The 20,853-nt window shown below is 48.1% G+C and overlaps 1 protein-coding gene across 1 annotated transcript in view; it reads left to right on the top strand.

Moving 5' to 3' along the window:
- Positions 1-20,853, top strand: part of FOXJ2 (forkhead box J2) — a 33,613-nt gene that overhangs the window by 9,683 nt on the left and 3,077 nt on the right. The window contains exons 2-10 of the mRNA XM_065404699.1: positions 9,829-10,185; positions 10,615-10,689; positions 12,460-12,528; positions 12,902-13,042; positions 13,517-13,715; positions 17,287-17,607; positions 19,175-19,276; positions 19,827-20,027; positions 20,666-20,764. Coding sequence (XP_065260771.1) covers positions 9,853-10,185; positions 10,615-10,689; positions 12,460-12,528; positions 12,902-13,042; positions 13,517-13,715; positions 17,287-17,607; positions 19,175-19,276; positions 19,827-20,027; positions 20,666-20,764 — 1,540 coding nt within the window. The 5' untranslated portion in view covers positions 9,829-9,852. The remainder of the gene's footprint in view (positions 1-9,828; positions 10,186-10,614; positions 10,690-12,459; positions 12,529-12,901; positions 13,043-13,516; positions 13,716-17,286; positions 17,608-19,174; positions 19,277-19,826; positions 20,028-20,665; positions 20,765-20,853) is intronic.

Genomic DNA, 20,853 nt, shown 5'->3' with positions numbered 1-20,853 from the left:
CAAGCTACATCTAGCATCCCTTCATTCCTACGTTCAGTCTCCAACTTCAGCTCCAGCGCATCTGCTTCCAAACTCCTTGGGCAACCACATGCAGTGAACACATTCCACAAATGTCTCAGTAATCTTATCAGTGGAAGTGTTTGTCATATGTCCTTCTGTCCACCTGGAATAAGCATCAACTACATAGAAGTCCATTTGCTTATTATGTGCAAAATGAACGTGGAATCTTTGCCAAGTCTTAGGCTATGTCTACGCTACCACTTAGGTCGGTATAACTTATGTCGCTCAGCTCTCCCCCCGAGCGACATAAGTTACACCAACCTAAGCACCGGTTTGGATAGCGCTGTCAGGGGGAAAGCTCTTTCCTGTCAACTTAGAGCGGCTACACTAGAGAGTTTACAGAGGCGCAGCTGCACCACTGTAAACTTTCCAGTATAGCCGTAGTAACCAACTTCTATGGACGGTATGGAACGGTTTGTGACATGTGTTGGTGACTACTTCAGAGTTCACATTGACTAATCTCTTTCAGTGTTTTGTTCAAAGCCTGGCCGCCAAAATCAACTTCTAGTCAGTTTTTCATTTTCACTATGCAGGGGTGAAGTTCATGTAACTCAGCCGGGCTCCTACTGTGTAAGCCTTGTATTACTGTTGTTATACCCCATAGTGAACAGTCATTTTTCACTGATGAATCCATGTTTGTTACAGGAATTAGAACTAAATTTCTCCTATACGAACAGTCCTGCAGAAAGAGTATATTACATTATTTTAACCCAATAGGTCTTTTCATTTCTGTGACTATCTTTTTTGCAGTAATGGGAAGATCTTCTGAGTGGGTGATTCTGAACAGTGATCTACTTCTGAGTCTGTCTCTAATTTCAGAGGCAATCTCGATAGCGTATCAGTGTTAGTGTGTGCTGTACCGAAGGTTTGCACTGGATATTATACTGATATGCAGCTAAGATTAAAACCCATCTCTGCATCCTGGATGCTTCCAGGCCCGGAATACCTTCTTTTGGAATTAGTTTTCCTATCAGAGGTTTGTAATTGGTTTCCAAAGTAAATTTCATTCCAAATAAGTACTCATAAAATTGAGTTACTCCAAAAATAATACCCAATGCCTTTTCCTCAGTATAAAAGTAATTGTTCTGTTAATGTTCTTGAAGAAAATGTGGTTGATTTATCTTGCTCATCTTTGCATATGTGTGAAATTACAGCTCCTACCTCTACTGGTGAAGCATCACTTAGTAATAGTGAGGAAAGCTCTGGATTAAAATGTACCAGCACTGTAGAACTCCTCAATGTGCATCTTCAAAAGCCTTATTTTGTCCTTTGCTTCAAACCATTTTACATTTTTTTCTGTAACAGTGTAAACATTAGGCTTATTGTGTATATATATTTGGGATAAATCTTTTATAGTAGTTTTAACAAAGTTAAAAATGACCTCAGCTGTTAAGCATTTTTAGGTAGAGCCATGTTCTCAATACCTTTTGTTGTTTCTTGTAAGGGTTGTGTTGTCTTCCCCTGTACCTGTGCTAGGCCGTAAATAAGTAACTTGGTTATTTTTCTTAACTTTAAAACCACATTTTTTGCAAAGTTTTCAGAATCCCTTCAACATTTCTCAAGTGTTCCTCTGCATTTCTACCATATGTCTAAACAGCCGACAAGAAAATAAAAACCTTGGTGAACTTGATCTATCCATTTTTAAAAAAAATCTGGCAGGTCACTGTCTACACTGAATGGTAGCCTTTTGTGCCTATACAGCCTTTTATATGTCTCCATAGTAAGGATATTTTAGAATCTGGCTCTAACATGACCTTATGATATGTTTGAGGCAGGTCAAGCTTTGTAAACTTTACCCTTCTTGACAGTTTAACACATAAATCCTGTGGTTTTGGAATTGGATTCTGATCTGCTTGCCACCTGGGGCTTATGGTGACTTTATAGTCCTCACAAATCCTCACACTTCATCAGTTTCAGGAACACACACAGGCAGTGCAGCCCATTCACTAAACTCAGCAGATGAAATTATTCCCTGCTCCTGCAATTCTTCTAAATGCCTTTCTGCAGGTTCTCACAAAACATAAGGCACCGGATGAGCCTTAAGAAATGTTGGTTTGGCTTTTAAATATATATTCTGTTATGCTTTTCACTAAACCCGTGACTGTACCAAAAATAGATTTTTCTTTTTCTTTCGCCACCAGACCTAACTTGTGGTATACTTTATGTTCTTGAGCCAGTTTGTGCCAATTAGAGAAGGTCTGTATCCTAATACAACAACAATAATAACAGCAAACAAGTACCCCAGTAGTTTACATTTATTTGCGGACATCCTAAAACTTTGATTGTCCCTTGATTATAGCTTTAAAGTGCTGTGTTAGTTTCTCTTAGTGTAACATTAGCAAATTTCCCGTTCAAAAAATCAAAACTACTGCATTACTTTTATCCATTTACATGAACACAGAATAAAACATTTGAATCCCTTCTGTCTTGCACTGCAAATAGTTCTGAGTAGCCATCTTGTTATGGACAGGCTCAGAGTTTGTAACAGGCCCCTCTATATTCGCTAGTTGTTGTACTTCATTCTTGTAGGTGACAATAATTTCCTTTTATTGAATTCCTTTCTCCTCTGTGGTTTATGGCCAGCACAAGCTACATGTCCTCTGTAACCACATCTCCAGCACTTCAGCTTGTTGGAAAATATATTACTCTGCTTGCTGGGTTAGTCCTAAACAATGGAACCACCGACTCCTGGGTACAGTGACTCCTGTCAGCTCCTTGCCCTGTGGGCTGGGCTTTCCTTTTTCCATGTGGCATGTAGGCAGAAGTGCACTCTCAAACTGCAGTGCTTTCTTTTGGCTGACTCAGATACCAATAGCGTGTCCACCACTCCTTCCAAGATAAGTTTCATTTGTGAATAATACAGAGCAGCCTCTCTCTTCATTCTGGATTTCTAGTTCCAGAAACAAAGCAATTTCCTGAGTCTCACAGATAGTTACCAGTATGGCAGGTTATAGATGGTGATTTGAGACTAGCCAGGAAATCAGATATGCTTTTTCCTTTCTGGTTTCTTAAGTGAAATGTATCTCTCTCAGTGAGGAAGTTTGTTTGGGGCAGATAACATTTTTAAGCACTTCATTCTAGTCTCCCTCATTCATATCTCGTGGTTCTTGAGGGAAAACAAAAATCTCTCAAAACTGCAAATGTTTCTCACAGACAAACTTAAGAAAATTGATTTCCCCCCCGTTATTCCCTTCAGTGTTATTGGTATAAAAATATTGCACAACCTTTGCACATAAACTTCAAAATCCTCGTTTCTTTCATCGGAGTAGAAGTTATCCATATTTCCATACATGGCTAGTTTTATCTTTTCTTTTTCTTCCTTTCTTTTTCTAGGCCTCCTCCTTCACTGCTGTCACTCTGATCATCTTGCTCTTTCAAAGATAAGGTGACCCTGGCATTGTCAACAGTGATTTTCTCCCAAAAGCCGACTGTATCTTTTTACTGCCTGAGCCAAAACCTTTCAAACCAGGGAGCCCAAAGTTAGGCTTCTGTATCTATATTTTAGGCACCTAAGTAGAAGTGGCCTGATTTTCAGAGGTGCTGTGCAACCTTAGCTCCATTGATTTCAGTATGAGCTGCAGTGCTCAGCACCTGTAAAAATCAGGTCACTTCCATTTAGGTGCCTAAAATATAGATTTAGCAGCCTAACTTTAGGTTCCTAAGATTGAGTATTTTGGCCACTGATTTTCAGGGGATCAAAATGAAACTAAAGTATCTAATTGGTACAGTTTTGGGGTCCTTTAAAAGCTACACCCAGCCTCATTTCATTCATAGTTTCACTCCAGCTGCACCTGATTCTAAACTGACAAGTCTATTGAGCCCTGCCTCAAAGAGTATTCCAGACCATAAAGGGGCAGTAACCACACATTTGCACAGTTCTTAAAGCTACATACACCACCTCTAATACGTTTTCAGCCCTGCCATGTGAAGTTAGCAGTGGTGCAAGGAGGGGCATGACTGATTGAGTGGAAGAACTTTGCAAATTAGCTGGTCAGGCAAAATAATAATTTCTTCTGCCAGCTAGTCAGTGGCATGTACAGTACAGGGAACCTGAGATGGGGGAGGCCAGCTTCCATTTTCAGCCTCAGGTCGAACATGCTGGTCAGTCACCGCACCCAGGATGTTTATTACTGCTCACTGAACAAGCTGTTGACTTGCCTTAAAGTATCACTTGTCCTGAGTGAATTTGTGGTTATTCAATGTCAACTGATTATGGGATTTTTCTTAGTCATTTTCTCTCTGTCTGAACCACGCAAACCACTGTTTGCTTAAGTACAGATTTGGACGAGTGCTCTAGAAGTTAAAGGCTCTAGACCCCATCTCTCTGACTCTTCCTGAGCTGGGGTTATGTTGAAACTAGTGACCAAGAGGTGAAAGACTCTATCCCATTTTCAATCCTGTCTGATATTATGATTGTACATCTTTACATTTATGCCTATAGGTGATGTGAATAGTGTTAGTGTAGGTATTTGACTGACCGTAAAATAGATGTGTACAGTTAATTCTAGCTGGCTAGATAATGTAGTAGGGCCTACAAAAACACATTGATTTGGATTCATCCAGTTCATTCTGTGGTAGCAGGTTTTTCTGTAGTCGAGAGAGAGAGAATAAGAGAGGTGGTAGAGGGAAGATTTGCCAGACAGTACAAAGGCCTGAGTGGGTAGTGGAAGTTGAAAGAACCATGAGTGTTGTAGTTGTTCTGGTTTACCCTGTGATGCCAGATGTTACATGCTATGCAGTGTTGAGCTGGTTCACTATTTGGATAGGAGACATCTAAGGAAAACCCAGTGTGCTGCCCAAAGTAGAGTGAGGGCACTCTTCCCTACAAGTCAGCAGTGACTTAATTGTACAGATTGATTCTAGAGCAGGGGCATGCAAACTACGGGCCACATCCAGCCCATCAGACCATTTAATCCGGTCCTCAGCTCCAGCCGGGGAGCGGGGTCGGGGGCTTGCCCCACTCCATGGGGCTCCCAGGAAGCAGCCGGCATGACTCTCCTCTGGCTCCTACGTAGTACGCGGAGGCCCAGCCAGACGGCTCTGCGCGCCGCCCTGTGTGCAGACACCACCCCCGGAGCTCCCATTGGCCGCGGTTCCCGGCCAATGGGAGCTGCAGGGGCAGCGCCTGCGGACAGGGTGGCGCGCAGAGCCACCTGGCTGCGCCTCGGAGACAGAGGGGGGACATGCTTCCAGGAACTGCTTGCGGTAAGCGCCACCCTGAGCCTCGTCCCGTGACCCAATCCCCTGCCACAGCCCCGATCTCCCTCCCGCCCTCCGAACCCCTCGATCCCAGCCCAGAGGATCCTCCTGCACCCCAAACCCCTCATTCCTGGCCCCACCCCAGAGCCCGCGCCCTCAGCCGGAGCCCTTCCCCCCTCCCGCACTCCTACCCCCAATTTCATGAGAATTCATGGCCCGCCATACAATTTCCATACTCCAATGTGGCCCTTAATCCAAAAAGTTTGCCCACCCCTTTTCTAGAGTTACCATGCTGCTGGAGGTACGATCTTAAGATAAGTTGTCAAACTGAGAACCTGACCAGCCTGACTGCTCATGGTCATTAAATATCCCATAGCACCTCTCATAAGAGACAGAACAATAAATCCAACATCGTGGCCAAACTTCATTTTAGGAAATTATACTCTTTCCCCCAAATTTTCCATACAGTTTCTATTGGATACAGGATTCTTCTTCACTTCCCATCCTAAACTGTTATTTAGTGTGGCTGTGTACTCTTAAACAATTGCTGTGTTTCACCCCAGAGGCAGCTGTGTTAAGCAGTGCCTTGTGTATGTATAAATTCAAAACTTGCATTACTTATGGAGATAATTTAGGAGTCACTAATGCAAGCTTGAGGGTAATATGAAAGTTATATTTAAAAAAAAACCTCTCAAAAGTTAGGAAATGAAAAAGCTAAGATACTTAACCTGTGTATGCAGTGTACATATAATCCAAATCTACCCTGGCATGAGTCCCCCAATGAAGGCAGGGGTGTTGGGCTTGCATTTATAACACTATTGTATATTAACCTTATATTTAACTACATACATAATAATCCAGAATGCTCCATCTATGCAACATAAACAAATTAAAAGTCCTGTGAAAACTGTAACTTTTGCATTTGCTGAATTTCGGATGTTTCAAATTTGAATCTTAAAGTAGGATAACATTGAAAAAGAGAGAGAGAATTTTTTAAGCTCTGTTTTTATTTTACTTCATAATTCCAGGGTTGCATAGTTAAAATCTTACACAAATATTCATTTCCATAATGAAATAGCAGCATGAAATCACAGCTCCATATTAGTTTTGTTATTCTATAGTCCTGTACATATTAACATGACTGAGGTTTTGTAATGCACACTTACAAAATGGAATATTTAGTTGCTATTTATTTTGTTTCTTTTCTCCCGAGTTGGCCTTGAGTCTAGTCCTTAATGAGGCCAGACTATGTGGAAAGTTGCATGCTATTGAAGTTCTGCTGTTTTTAAGTTATATAGACACTAAGAACGTTTTTTGTTTGTTTGCTTGGTTTTTTTACACTGGGAAAATTTATAGTTATTTCACCCTTGTATAATTCCAAAAAAGGGTGGATGGATTCTGCTCAAGTTTAAAAAAAAAAAAAAAAATCTTTGGGATGAGACCAGTTTCAGTCTTCAGCCTGAGAGGAGATATTTTCAATAAGATATGTGCAGCTGAAAATGGGCTTGCAATGGAAGGCCTGATGCAACGCTACCTGTCAAGATTGCTGTATTACTCTAGCTCAGGGGAGGGCAATCTATGGCCCACGGGCCGGATCCGGCCCGTCAGCGCTTTCAGTCCGGCCCGCGGGATTGCCAGCCCCGTGGTGCAGCGGGGCTAAGGCAGACTCCCTGCCTGCCTTGGCCCCGCGCTGCTCCCGGAAGCGGCCAGCACCATGTCCCTGCGGCTCCTGAGGGAGCGGGCGGGGCAAAGGGCTCCATACGCTAACCTCAGCTGCAGGCACTGCCCCCCGCTGCTCCCATTGGCCGAGAACGGGGAACCACGGCCAATGGGAGCTTCAGGGGTGGTACCCGCAGCAAGGGAAGCACGCGGCGGAGCCCCACCCCACCCCCAGGAGCCACTGCCGGACATGCTGGTCACTTCCGGGAGTGGAGCCTGCCTTAGTCCTGCTGTGTGCCGCTACCACCCCAGAGCCGCTCGAGATAAGTGGCACCGGGCCAGAGCTTGCACCCCACACCCCAACCCCCTGACCTGAGCCCCCTAACCTCCTGCCTTGAGCCCCCTGCTGCACCCCTGCCTGAGCCCCCTGCCACACCCCTCCTGTACCCTAACCCTCTGCCTTGAGCCCCCTACTTCACCCCACCTCCCTGCCCTGAGCCCCCTCCCACACTCCATACCCCCTCCTTCACCCCCTGCTCTGAGCCCCCTCCTGCACCCCTCCTGCACCCCTTGCCCTGAGCCCCTTCCTGCACCCCCTCCTGCACCCCGCACTCCCTCCCGCACCCCAACCCCATGCCCCAGCCCTACATTCATGTCCCTGCATACAATTTCCCCACCCAGATGTGCCCCTCGGGCCAAAAAGTCTGCCCACCCCTGCTCTAGCTCATCACTATTGTATCTGATGGAATGGCTGATGCTGGGAAGATAAGTAAGTTGCAGTTGGGCCTTTCCTTTCCTCATTCCCTCCACTCCAGAAGCAGAATAATGTTTCCACCAGCTACAGATAGGGTGGTGGCATAGTTTCACTTTTGTGTATGTGTGCTGGCTGTGTGATTAGAGAGGTGTTGTCTGAGTGCTGGGTGTTTGAGACAGTGTTGGTTGTTGTCTTTGAGCGCTAGATAATGTCTGATTGTTTGGGTGCATGGGTGTTTGAGCCCTGAATATTCTATGTAGTGAGTGAGTGTGTGTATGAAAATGCAAGCCCTGTGTGTGTGTATGTGAAAGCCCTGGGTTGTGTGTGTGTTGAGAGTGAAGGCTGGGTGTAGAACCTTGTGTGCTTTTGTGTTGTGAGAACACTGTGGCGTGTGAGTGCAGGGTGTTGTGTGAAAGAAGCTGGGAATTGTGTCTGTGTACAAAGGTGCTGGGTGCATGCATGTCTGGATCTATGCGTGCACACTGTGTCGTCTTGGAGTATCTATATTTAGAAAGGATATCTACTGGTTACACTCACTCAGATGGGTGTCTCCGTGCCTCAGCTGATCCAGTCAGTGTGGGTGATGCACTTAGTAGGAGGCGCCACCTGATGGTTTTTCCTGAGTAGGGTGTGTGTGTGTGATCTGTTACCGGAGTGTGTTGTTTGTGTTCGACTGTTGCCTTTATGTGTGCTGACATGCATCTCTATACAGTGATCTTTTTAAAAGTGAATTTCATATTGGTGAAAGGTGCAGAACTTGCAGCCCCTAAAGACTTAATTCCCCTCTTTATCTCCAGAACAGGTACAGTGCAGGCTGCAGTCGTGCAAACTAACTATCTCAGCTCAGATTCAAAGGGACCATCACTGGCAGGGATGAGAGGGAAATTCAGTCCTTGGTGCAGCCAATTAGTGCCAGTTGTGATGTTGTTTTTTAATGATGACCTGACCCCCTAGAACCTGGATGGTGATATACCTGCCCATTTCACACAGGTTACCAAATATATTGTTTTATTGTAAAAATGTGGCCTCTTGAATTGAATGCTTGGGTATAATTACTGCTCTCACTGGGCAGGGGTGCTTTATTTTTATGAGGGGAAATATGGTCTTGTGACTAAGGCAAGGATCAGAGTCAAGAGACCCCAGTTCGGTTCGACCCCAGTTCGGTTCTCTACCCTACTACAGACTCACTGTATCATAGGACTGGAAGGGACCTTGAGAGGTCATCTAGTCCAGTCCCCTGCACTCATGTCAGAACTAAATTTATCTAGATCATCCCTAACATTGTGTAACATTGGACATGTCACTTCTCTATGTACCTCAGATTTTTCAACTTGGGGATAATAATACTTACCTACATTTCATGAGGCTTAATTCAGTCAAATGCTTTGAGATCCTTAGGAAAAAAGGGCTAAAGAAGAGCAAAGTCTTAATTATAATGATTCTGTTTTCAGTCCAATCTCAGTCCTTCCTTGATGTGGTTGATATAATTATGTGTATATACCACTAAAGGTGTGTCCTTTGGGGGGGATTTTTTATGATCCCTGCCCCAAGGAACTTACAAACTGGGTTGGATACAATGTGATATGATGTAGGGAGAGATTACCTTGGGCCATGGGGAAGAAATTCCTCCCCCCACCCCCAATGAATATATTGCCAGTCCTGACCCATACAGGTGATCTTATTTAGGTGTGACTTGGATACAACATGAGGGACATTCCTCCCTAGCTATGATCCCACTCCTGAGCTGAGGAGGTGACTTTATCAGGCTACAGCTGGGCGATGGTGAGAGGGATGATCCCCCTGGATACCATACCAGTCTTGGCTTGCTGAGGTGATGCTATCGCGGTGTGCGTGCCTGGGCAAGTGGAATGGCCCCACTCCCCGGGATAGATCCCTCTCCTCTCCTAGTTAGCTTACCTGAGTCTGACTGGGATACACAGAGCAGGACTAGGTTACTATTCCAGGACAAACTGTGTAACCTTATCAGAAAGCCGGATTGTCCTCCCAGGGATACAATCCCAGGTCTGTAGTGACACAACCTTCCCTGGCTGTGACCAGTGAGCAAGGTACGCTGATGTGGGGGAGTACATCTTTCCCTCCATTATCAAGGTACAGTTTGCTTATACTCAGCAGTCCTGTTTGTTCCTCTCTTCCAGGGAGACAGTGCGGCTTCCGGCATCATGGCCTCTGACCTGGAAAGCAGTCTCACTTCCATAGACTGGCTCCCCCAGCTCACCCTGCGAGCTACTATTGAGAAACTAGGGGGTTCCTCGCAGGCGGGGCCCCCAGGGGCTGCCCGGAAATGCCCCCCAGGTTCCCCCACTGACCCCAACGCCACCCTGAGTAAGGATGAGGCTGCAGTGCACCAGGATGGGAAACCGCGCTACAGCTATGCCACTCTGATTACCTATGCCATCAACTCGTCGCCTGCCAAGAAGATGACACTTAGCGAGATCTACCGTTGGATCTGCGACAACTTCCCCTACTACAAGAACGCTGGCATCGGATGGAAGGTGAGGAACGCTGTGGCTGGAGCAAAGTCTCCACCACCTTAAGAGAGCGCTCGTTCTTTTCTCAATACAAAACGTACCCACTAAGCAAAGAAAAGAGCCAGGTGTAAAGGCAAAGGTCTAGTTACCAGCTGGAGGAAGTGCAGAGCCAGATGACCCTTCACAAAAGTATTCTCTGCCAATCTCTTCCTGGCCCAAATACCATCCTCACTGTACCTTCTGTGGGCGTACAGAGAAAGCCTTGGCCTCCAGAACTGTCCCTCCCTCTCCTTTCCTTAGCCTCTGTCCTGGTCCATCCTGCATGTACACAGACAGCTTTGGCCTTGAGTGATCTCTCACCCCATCCTGGGCATACACAGCAGTCTTCAGTTTCCTCTGCAGCCCTTATCCTTCCTACGTAGCATTTATTTACTTCTCTCCGTCCCTCTGCAGAACTCCATTCGCCACAACCTGTCTCTGAATAAATGTTTTCGAAAGGTGCCTCGACCGAGGGACGATCCTGGGAAGGTAAGTAATTGACGTGTTCCCGGGTGAGTCACTTAAACCACAGGGAATAAGCTAGTGTTGCCCTTTCTGCCCAGGTGGTTAAAACTTTGAAATATGTAGTATATATGTTAAAACAATGAGATGTACTGCTGTATTCGATGACTCCAGAAACATACACTGCAAAGAAATGAAAATGGCTTTCAGCCCACTTTTTTCACCCTGCCTTGTGATCTTTAATTAGATTGAAATATTTTTTTCAAAGATTTTTTTTTCTGCCTTTTTTTTTTTTAATATTAGAAATGCAGATCTTGTATAACCTGTTCTGCCTGAAAGACGTCATGGGTGACTAAAGAACTGGTAGGATTATTACATCATGGGTACCGGGGAAATGAAATCCAAGTACCAGAGAGCAGAACTGATATTTGTTTAAAGCTGTTTTATAACTTCGGGTTTTAAAAACAATTATCACCCACTGAACTCAAATACCCCAAAACAGTTGTAAGAAAAGCTCGCTTTGCTAAAAATTCAGCATCTCTGCACCTCCAGTTAGGTCTAAAGAGGAAACACCCAAGCTGCATCTCTGAGTTCCCAAGGGAGACTACCAAGAAAAAAAATATTCTGATATTACTAATGTAAATATATTGACAGGAACATCATGAGTCTTTTTTCTATATCATAATGCTTCAGAAAAGGGCCCAAGCCCAGATTCTTTTTTTCTTTGCAGATCACCTTTAAGGGACTGGGTGCTCAGTTGACATCACTTAGGTATCTAGGTAATACAGAATCATCATTTTGGGGATCACAACTCGTAAGGCTCAGTTAGTTAGAATGCCCTGTTTCAGTAAACCCTAACTGACTGCATGCTAGTGTGCGGGTTGGCCTTCACTTCTAAGGCCACCATGTCCTGCCTCTGTAATGATCAATCTAAATCACAATCAGAGGTTAGTAACAGTCCTTGAGTTTAAGGCCAGAAGGGGCCTCCAGTTCAGCTAGTCTGACCACCTGTGTATCATAGGCCACTAACACCTGCGTGCTAAATCCAACAATCGAAATGAGACCAAACCGGTGTGCACCACAGGCAGAGAATAGAAGGGACTGAGGTGCACAAGACCCCCATGGCCCTGCAGTGGCATTGAAATGAGTGAGATATACCCAGATAATCCTGGCAAGTGACCTGTACCCACATGCTGCAGAGGAAGGTGAAAAACCCCCAAGGTCACTCCCAGTCTGACCTGGGGGAAGATTCCTTCCCAACCCCACATATATTATCAGTTAGACCATGAGCAAGAGCCAGCCAGCCAAGCACCAAACCACAGTCTGGAACTGGGTCTTCAGAAATTTCCTAGCAAACATGCTTTTAGGTCATCTTGCCCACTCGGATCATTATAGCTTAATTGGTCTATACTCTTATTACTAACAAAGAAATTCCATGAAAGGCAAAGGACATTGATGGGGTGGGCAGGCATAAAGGATGTGCTAGGCCAGGCCATCTCCTTCCATGCTGGATCAGACCCTTCGTTTATGTTTTCTCTTGACCTGTCTCTCAAGGTAGCTGGCACCTGGAGTTTCAGAGGAAGGCATGAAACTCCCACAATAGCAATGTACTTCACTGTGCAGTCCTATACTACAGGAGGAGAACATCTTCCTGATGCCCAGTTGGCATTAGCTCATGTGCTGTAGCATGGACATTGATGGCCCTGACAATTGATATATTAGTTGATGTTGTGCGCGGTGGGTCTCAGTAACATCCTGCAGCAGGGAGTTCCTCTCACCATTGGGTTTTCTTTCCAGGGTTCTTACTGGACAATAGATTCCTGTCCAGATATCTCCCGCAAGAGGCGGCACCCTCCAGACGATGATGTGAGTGTGATTCTTTTCCGGGAGCGGATGGGGCTGGGGGTGGGATGAACTCCACCCTTACTCCAGAAGGGAGTCTTTCCAGGGCCAGCTTGGGGTCCTGGTGGGGGAACAGGACGTGTCTGTAGGGAGGTGAACATGGAGTCTGAATTCTCCTCTTGTCCCCACCATGTGTCTTCCATTGCCGTCACCCAATAGCGCCATCTAGTCCTGTCTGAAGAGCGGCTTTGTCCTCTTGAATGTTCTTCCACTACAGCCAGTACCTCGCTTTCCTAGGGCAGAAGCGTGTACAATGTGGGAGCTGGCTTCTCATCTGCAGCTTCCCTTCTGTCTGTTTCTAATTTCCTCTCCTCTTCTTTTCTCCCCCTGCTCACAGTTATCACAGGACTCCCCAGAACAAGAGGCAAGTAAGAGCCCACGGGGGGCTGTCCCAGTCAGCACAGAAGCCTCTCTGCCCCCTGAGGCTACCCCTCAGCTATCACTGCAGAGCACCACACCCATTGCCAACTACAGTCAGGTGAGTGGCAGAGGAGGGGGCGGAGATGGGCGAAGTGGGAGACGGGGTAAGGGAGAAAGGGGGACAGGGTGGCAGAGATGGAAGAGTAAATCAGTGATGGGGAGGGCCATAGGGAAGAATGGAAACAATGGGCAAAAGAGGGGCTGAAGAGGGGAGATCAGTGACCAGCAGGGAAGTAGGGAGGAAGTGGAACAGGGGAAAGGAGCAGACGGGGCAGGGATAAAGCCATTAGGGTGTGAAGTGGCTTGAGGATGGGCTGGAGCTAGTATGTCCTTGGGAGGGAGAGGAGGATGCAGTCCCCCATTCTGGTAGGAGAGTTGCGAGGATTTTGAGGGGGAGACAGACAGGTGATATGGGATTTGCTGGGTGTTCTTTTTCTGGGAGCAACCCTCTATCTTCCCCCTCAAATTCCTGAAGTTACAAAGCCAACAATCTATATAGATATTTTTTTCCATACTATTGTCTGGTCTTTAGCAGGGCACAGGGCCCGTGGATGTGGCAGCCACTGTGGCGGGAGGGCAGGGCCGTGAAGGGGCAGATGTGCCACCCCCGCTCTACAGTACTAACCACGACTTCAAGTTCTCCTACTCTGAGATCAACTTCCAGGACCTGAGCTGGTCTTTCCGAAATCTCTACAAATCCATGCTGGAGAAATCGTCCTCTTCCCAGCACGGTGAGTATCAGATCTAGATGCATGGCGCATTGCATGTGTGACCCTGTGATATCCCCTAGTGATGCCCCTCCCGGCATCTCTGAGTCACTTCCTCTTTCTAGCAGCATGTGAAAAGAGGGTTCCCCTGCTTTCAAATGCTAGCTCCCCCCCGCACACACACAATGTGTAGTCCAGAAATTCTCCTTTCTCAGGCTGTCAGCTAGGGTGACCAGACAGCAAGTGTGAAAAATCGGGATGGGGATGGGGGGTAATAGGAGCCTATATAAGAAAAAGACCCAAAAATCAGGACTGTCCCTATAAAATCGGGACATCTGGTCACCCTACTGTCAGTCCTTCTCTCTCTTTCTGTAGAACTAACAATGATTTTTAAAAATATCTGATGTTGAATCAAAAGGAGCAAGAAAAATTCCTAAAGGGCTAGAGGGATCAGCTTGTGAAGAAAGGCTTGAAAAGATAAATATGTGGAGGTCTGAGGTCATGAATTACCATCTAAAGGTGCAAGTATTGTCAGGTTGTAAATCGCAGGAGACCGACAGTTATTTGGCATAAACTAGAAGTAGTGGGATGAAATTAGGCTGTGGAAGGGTCTCTTCAAAGGAAGGAGTGCAAGGTCCCATCACTTGGGTCACTTAAAAGTAGGACTGGACAAAGCCCTAGAGAATAACTGTAGAGGAAGGGATAGGGTGGAGTGGACAAGATATAACCTACTAATCCAGTCTCATCTTGAATTCCTCTGGATTCTGTGATTCAGGGATCAGCCACTAGAGGGCAGTGTCACACTTGCGACAAGAATAGGGGATGCAGAAAACCTTGAACAATTTCAGCTTGCTGTCCCTATATTTAAAGAGAGACATCCTTGAAAAGATCAATCTGGTATGGGTAGGGCAATATTATTAAACCAGGACCTACCATATATCAATAATCACTCAACTTTCAGTCAGTCAGTCTTTCCACACTGCAGTCAAAATCTGCTACTCTAGCAGGATCAAACAAACCTACAAGCAGAAGGACTCCAGTGGGTCACAGCTCTTCTGTGACAACAATAATAATGATTTATTATTTGTATTACCCTAACACCGACAAGCCCTAGTCATAGAGGAAGGCCCCATTGTGCTAGGTGCTGTACAAAAAGTCCAACCTCTAAACTGTTGGGAGCCCAGCAGCTCTCATAAGCTAAGCAGCGTCAGGTTTTGTCAGTACTTGGACACCAAAGGGAAACTCATGGTGCTGCAAGAAGTGGTGCTGGTGACTTTCCCCTCTGAGTCAGCACTGACCTCAGCGCTAGGGGTGCTGTGCTCATAGAGCTGCTGCTGTTGGTTCAGATGTAAAACCAAAGCCTACTTTTGATGATCGATTCAGGAGCCCCATTGCAGGGAACGGATAGCTCGGGGATTTGGCAGTGGTATACTGGGCCTTTCATTTAGATTGCTCAAATTCTGGTCCTGTTGATACTGAAAACAGTTGTGGTGCATGTGACTTGTCTGGCTGTTCTCCGTTCTGTTCCCATCATCACCAAAACTAGCTAATCCCTCCCTAGCGATCTTAGCTGAGAGCCAAAGGGTTGAACCAGCCAGGGAGACTGAGCTCCCCTTTCGCTCAAGTTAGGGTTTTTGAAATCAGTGGAAGTTTCTGAGTGCTCAGCTCTTCTGAAAATTAGGCCCCTACTTAGGTGGCGAGCTATGGGCATAGCCTAATTTTGGCAGCCAGTTTTGAAAATCTTGCCTAGGAGTGTTATCTCCATTCTCCATGCCAAAATACTGCTTGGTAAATATTTGTGCTGTCCTAAATTCCTTTCACAGCTTCAGTTGAAGGCAGTTTTTATCTCTTCTTCTGTGTTGTGTGGCTGTTAAACAGTTGCTGCCTTCCCCCCAGAGGCAGCTGCGTTTCAGCAGTGTGAGAGTGACCCTTGTATATAACTCTGTAGAGCACTTTAGGATGAAAGCTGCTAGAGTAGTATTAGAAAGCCCAGATCAAAAAAATGGAGATTATTAATTCGTAACAGTGACTTAAAGGTGATCTCTGAAGGCAAAACCAAGTGTGCATGTGCCCTTTTATTGCTACTTTTACAGTGTCCTAAAGAAGCCTGAGAAATTGAGATGGGGTTGGGGGTTTTTTGCTTGTTGGCCAACCAAAGCAATATCTCACGTTCAGCTTGATGGCAGGCATTTCTGTGTTAGGATGTTTGTCAGTAGCACAGTACATTTGAATGCTGCATCTGATCAATTGCAAGATTTCAGGGAATGTTCTGGGCATTAATGGGCAGAACCCTGTAGATTTTGGTGAAGACTGGAAAACCAAAAGGAGAAAATGGCAGGCACATAGAGCCCCTGGTATCTGGTTAGCAGATCCAGCAGTTTCAGCCACCTCTGTAATTGTCTAGAGATCAAAGGACAAATTGATGACAATTATTAATACCTTCCTGCAAAACAATATCCCCACCTCAGCTCTTCCCTTCTTTCCAATACAGTTTTAAAATGTTGACACCTTGAATGACATGTCCCAGACAGAAAGAAAAGAAATGAGAAGGGGTTGGAGGGTGTGGGAGGAGGGGGGAAATGAGGGTTCACACAGAATTCTTGGCATGGCGGGGATGGGGTACTCTAGTGTGGGGGAGAACCGAGGGCCATGGGAGAAATACAGAGCCCCTAGCATGGGGGGAGGGGATGGGGAACAGTGATATTGGGGGGAGGAGACATGGGGGTACACAGACCCCCCTGGCATGGGGAATGGTGTGGAAGGGTTGCAGAGTCCTGAAATAGAGGGGATGGAAGGGTGGCGCACAGGGAGTTTCTGGAGGGCATAGAGGAAGGCAAGGAGCCTCTGATGTGTGCAATGCACTCAGCCGACAGAAACAACAGTGTGTGCAGCCCTCTAGTTATTTACATTAGAGAAGTGGCAAAGTTTCTAGCCCAAGTGCTTTTGAGCTACAAACTCAACAACAACAACAACAAAAACCATACCACACCCACAAAAGGAAACTCGGGGGGGGGGGGGGGGGAGAGGGGGGAAGGAACCAAATCTCACATGTCAACACTCATGTCATCTAAATGTCTTGTCTGACTTCGGCTTTGTGCAACACAGTCTCCTCTAGCAGAACCACACGTATGTGATATTTCAGGAGAATGAGTTCAATTTTGGTAAAACTGCATTAAATAAAAACGTGGCCATTACTTAGCCCAGGGGTTCTCAAACAGGGGGTCAGGACCCCTCAGGGGGTCACAAGGTTATTACGTGGAGGGTCATGAGCTGTCAACCTCCACCCCAAATCCCACTTTGCCTCCAGCATTTATAATGGTGTTAAATATATAAACAAGTGTTTTTAATTTATAAGGGGGGGTCGCACTCAGAGGCTTGCTATGTGAAAGGGGTCACCAGTACAACAGTTTGAGAACCACTGACTTAGACTATGGAAAGGCCTGGGTCATGTGCTATCTGTTTGAGCCTCTAGAGGGCACTCTAATGACTGAGTGCATTATTAGGGTAAGTAGGATGAGGTCACACACAGGCAGGTGTTTGAGCTTGGCAGCCACCTTACCCACATTTCTTAACTCTTGTTACTCTCTCCCTGCAGGTTTCTCTTCTCTCCTTGGCGACATGCAGCCCTCCAATCACAACTACTACATGTACCAGCAGCAGCAGGGCCCCTCATCAGTGGGGGCTGCTCCCCCACTCCACACCCCAAGCCCAGAGGGCTGTCCACCCCAGGGGGGCAAGCAGCAGGGTGGCGATGGCTATGGCCCCCCACCTGTGATGTCCATGCACCCACCCCCGATGCAGCATGGAGGGTACCACCAGCACCAGCAGCACCACCCGCACACCCACCCACAGCAACAGCAGCACCAACACCAGCAGCACCAGCAGTCACAGGCTTCAATCAACAACGCTGGCTTTGGTGAGCTGCAGGCGATGAAGGGAACTGCTGGGGGCAGAGGGGGCTGGGATAGTGTTGGGGTTCAGTAGGGTGCCCAGGGCTCCAGTGGTGAGCTCCCTCACAGCAGCGCCCATGCACTACAGAAGATGAGATACAAAGAGGGGGGAGAGGCTGAAACTCAGGTCTGAGTGAACTTGGAAACTGCATTCACCTTTCGCCTCCAGCAGAGGGGGATCCAGCCCCACAAGGCATGGGGTGCAGAAATGAGGGGGGAGTTGAGTACTGAATGACCAGGGAAGCTGAATTTCCTGTCCAGTGCAGATTTAGGGTCTTTTGGCAAGTAAAGGACAGGGCCAGGTTCTGTTTATTTTGTATTACATGGGGGCAGACAGGGTCGGATTAACTTTTTGTGGGCCCGGCGCCAAACATATTTGTGGGCCGCAATGGAGCATGGTGAGGGGAGGTTGGTCCTGGAGCAAGGGGCTGGCCCAGGGAAATGGGGCATGGAATGGCGGAGATGGTCCTGCTCTGCCCATCCCAGTGCGAGGGCACTGTTTACACACCAGCAGTCGCCAGATGCACACTGGCCTTCCCGGCCCTGTGTTGCCAGCCTACCCCTTCCCCTCAGGGGCGGGCCCATGCTGCGCCACACAGCCCCCCTGCCCAACACCCCCTGACTCCCTATGCCCATCCCCCACCACAAATACACAGCACCCTGCACACCACCACCCCTGCCAGTGCCCCCCCCATCCACAGCCCCACCACAACTGCCCACTGCCCCACACAGAACCCCCACTCCCTAGTGCCCCAACACACACAGATCTCCCCCACCCACCACTGCCCAGTGTCCTTCCCCACAGCCCCATCACCACAACTACACAGTACCCGCGACAGACCTCCCCCCAATGCCCAGCACCCCAACACACACAGACCTCCCCCCACTGCCCAGCGCCCCTCCAACAGAGCCCCCCACTACCTAGCACTCCAAACACACAAGCCTCCCGGACTGCCCAGCGCCCCCACCCCCTCACAGCCCAGCACTCCCCGACAGACCCACTCCCTCACGCCCTGCCCCCTGGGCACACTCACTGGCCTTGCTGAGCCAGCGCAGAGCAGGGATCCCCCCTCCCATCACAGTGCTAGGGAGCAGGACCGCTAAAGCTTGGGAGCACAGAGCGGTCCCGTCCGCCGGGGCCCCACCCGGCCCTGCCTGCCTGGCGCTGGTGCCTGCAGTGGAGGAGGCGTTTCCTTGCAGTGGCGAGAGGGGGAGGAGCCGCTGGCTTCCCCAGCCCGCTGCTTCTGCAGAGCGGCAGGGAGAGGCTGAGGGCTCCTCTCTGCCCCTGTCACTGGCAGGCAGTCACCGGGGCCGGAGAGGAGCACTCAGCCGGTTGGCCGGCCGAGAGGAGTGAGCAGTGGCCAGAGGTGGAGAGGAGCCAGCAGCTGCGGGTGCAGCGCAAGTGGAGTGGGCTGAGCCAAGGCCCCTTTTTGTGGATGGGCCCGGCACCACTGACGCGATTGTAAACCTGGTACTGGTGGGAGAAGAGGGGTGTTACTCCCTTGTAACTGTCTTGTCTGCCTGGCTTTCCAGCATTCCCCCCTGAGTGGTGCTCCAACATTGACTCGCTGAAGGAAAGCTTCAAGATGGTGAACCGGCTGAACTGGTCTAGCATTGAACACTCCCAATTCTCAGGTCAGTGGGAGATCCCACCTCTTGCTTGGCCCAGTGGGAGACCCAGGTTCAATTCCCTGCTCTGCCACACACTTCCTGTGTGACCTTGGGCAAGTCACTCAGCCTCTCTGGGCCTCAGTTCCCATCTGTACAATGGAGATAATAGCATTGCCCTGCCTCTTGGATTGTGGGGAGGAGAAATCCATTCAAGATTTTGGGGCCCTCAGATACAGCGTTGATGGGGGCAACTAGAAGATAGATGGATGGCTTCCCAGTCCCTGCTGCTGCTTGTCCCACTCATGTGTCAGAGATAACACGCTGCGACTAGAAAAAGGGAGGTCCCCAGAGAATGCACAGCGAAGATTAAAGGCGCACATGGGGTGGGGAAGCCCTGAGTGTGGAGAAAGGGACTTTATGAGGGGATACAGCCATTAGAAAGGAAATGGTGAGCCCCTGAGTGTGAGGAAAGGAGGATTCCCGGGGGAGTACCCATAGGGTTAGGGATTAGGCAAGGGGAGGGAGCAATATGCATGAAGTAACTGGATTTCATCCCCCCCCATTGCCCTTGCAGAGCTGATGGAGAGCCTGCGCCAGGCTGAGCGGAAGAACTGGACCCTGGATCAGCACCACATTGCCAACCTCTGTGACTCCCTCAATCACTTTCTCACCCAGACTGGTCAGCTCCCTCACCTGGGGGGCCCTCAGCAGCCCCCCCGAATCTCTGATTCTTGCGCCCTGAATAGTGGCAAGCAGGAGCAGTCCATGAACCAAGGTACACAGGAGGGTGGGCAGGAGGGGGACCCAGGATGCCGTGCAAATGGGTGAGGCAGATTCCCAGTTGTGTAGAGGTGGTGGACACCTTGTCACCATGCTAAGCACCATGGCACTGAACAGCCCAGTGCTACGCTGCTCAAAAACACTCAGTCTTTGTCAGTGTCTTTCATATGGACTGTGTCCCACCCAGTGCTTAATTTGTAATGAAAGAGGTGCCGGGGCTCAGCCCTGACCAGCACTGGCACAAATTAAGCACTGGAGAGAAGAAGACGGTCTCCTCTGCATTGAAGATCCTGTGGTAGGATTGAGAGTAGGATGATGCACTATGAGGAGCAGACAAGGGCAGCGCAGAGAGATCATGGCCTTGCAGCAGCTTGATTTTGACCCGACTTTGGACATGTCTAGGGAGGGGGCGATGGGCCAAAATTCCCCACTTTAACCCAGTAGAATAACAATATAGTTTTGGTACCGTGGCTGAGCTGTAACGCACTGTCAGGGCCTGTCCATTGAACACTTCCTGATTCTCCCTGGAGTGTGACAGTCAGTCTGTTCTGCGGCTGAGCTGCGACGCCCAGTCAGTGCCAGGCGAGCTGGGTGAGGGGATCACTCATGGTTCTTTTCCCTTTCCTTTGGCAGTGAACTCTTATGGTCAGCCTCAGCCTCCCCATCTCTTCTCCGGGCCATCTCCTATGTACCAGATTTCCACCCAGGACAATCCAGGGTATAATCGCCCAGGTAAGGGGTGAAATGATGACATGGTATTACGACTCCCACCCCAGCTGTCTCTGCCGTCCAGCAGCACATGCTGGCAGGGCCTTTCCCCT

This window comes from Emys orbicularis, chromosome 1, assembly GCF_028017835.1.
Source record: "Emys orbicularis isolate rEmyOrb1 chromosome 1, rEmyOrb1.hap1, whole genome shotgun sequence".
Classification (NCBI taxonomy): domain Eukaryota; kingdom Metazoa; phylum Chordata; order Testudines; family Emydidae; genus Emys; species Emys orbicularis.
Note: the sequence above shows the minus strand (reverse complement) of the source record. Positions and strands in the feature narration are given on the sequence as shown.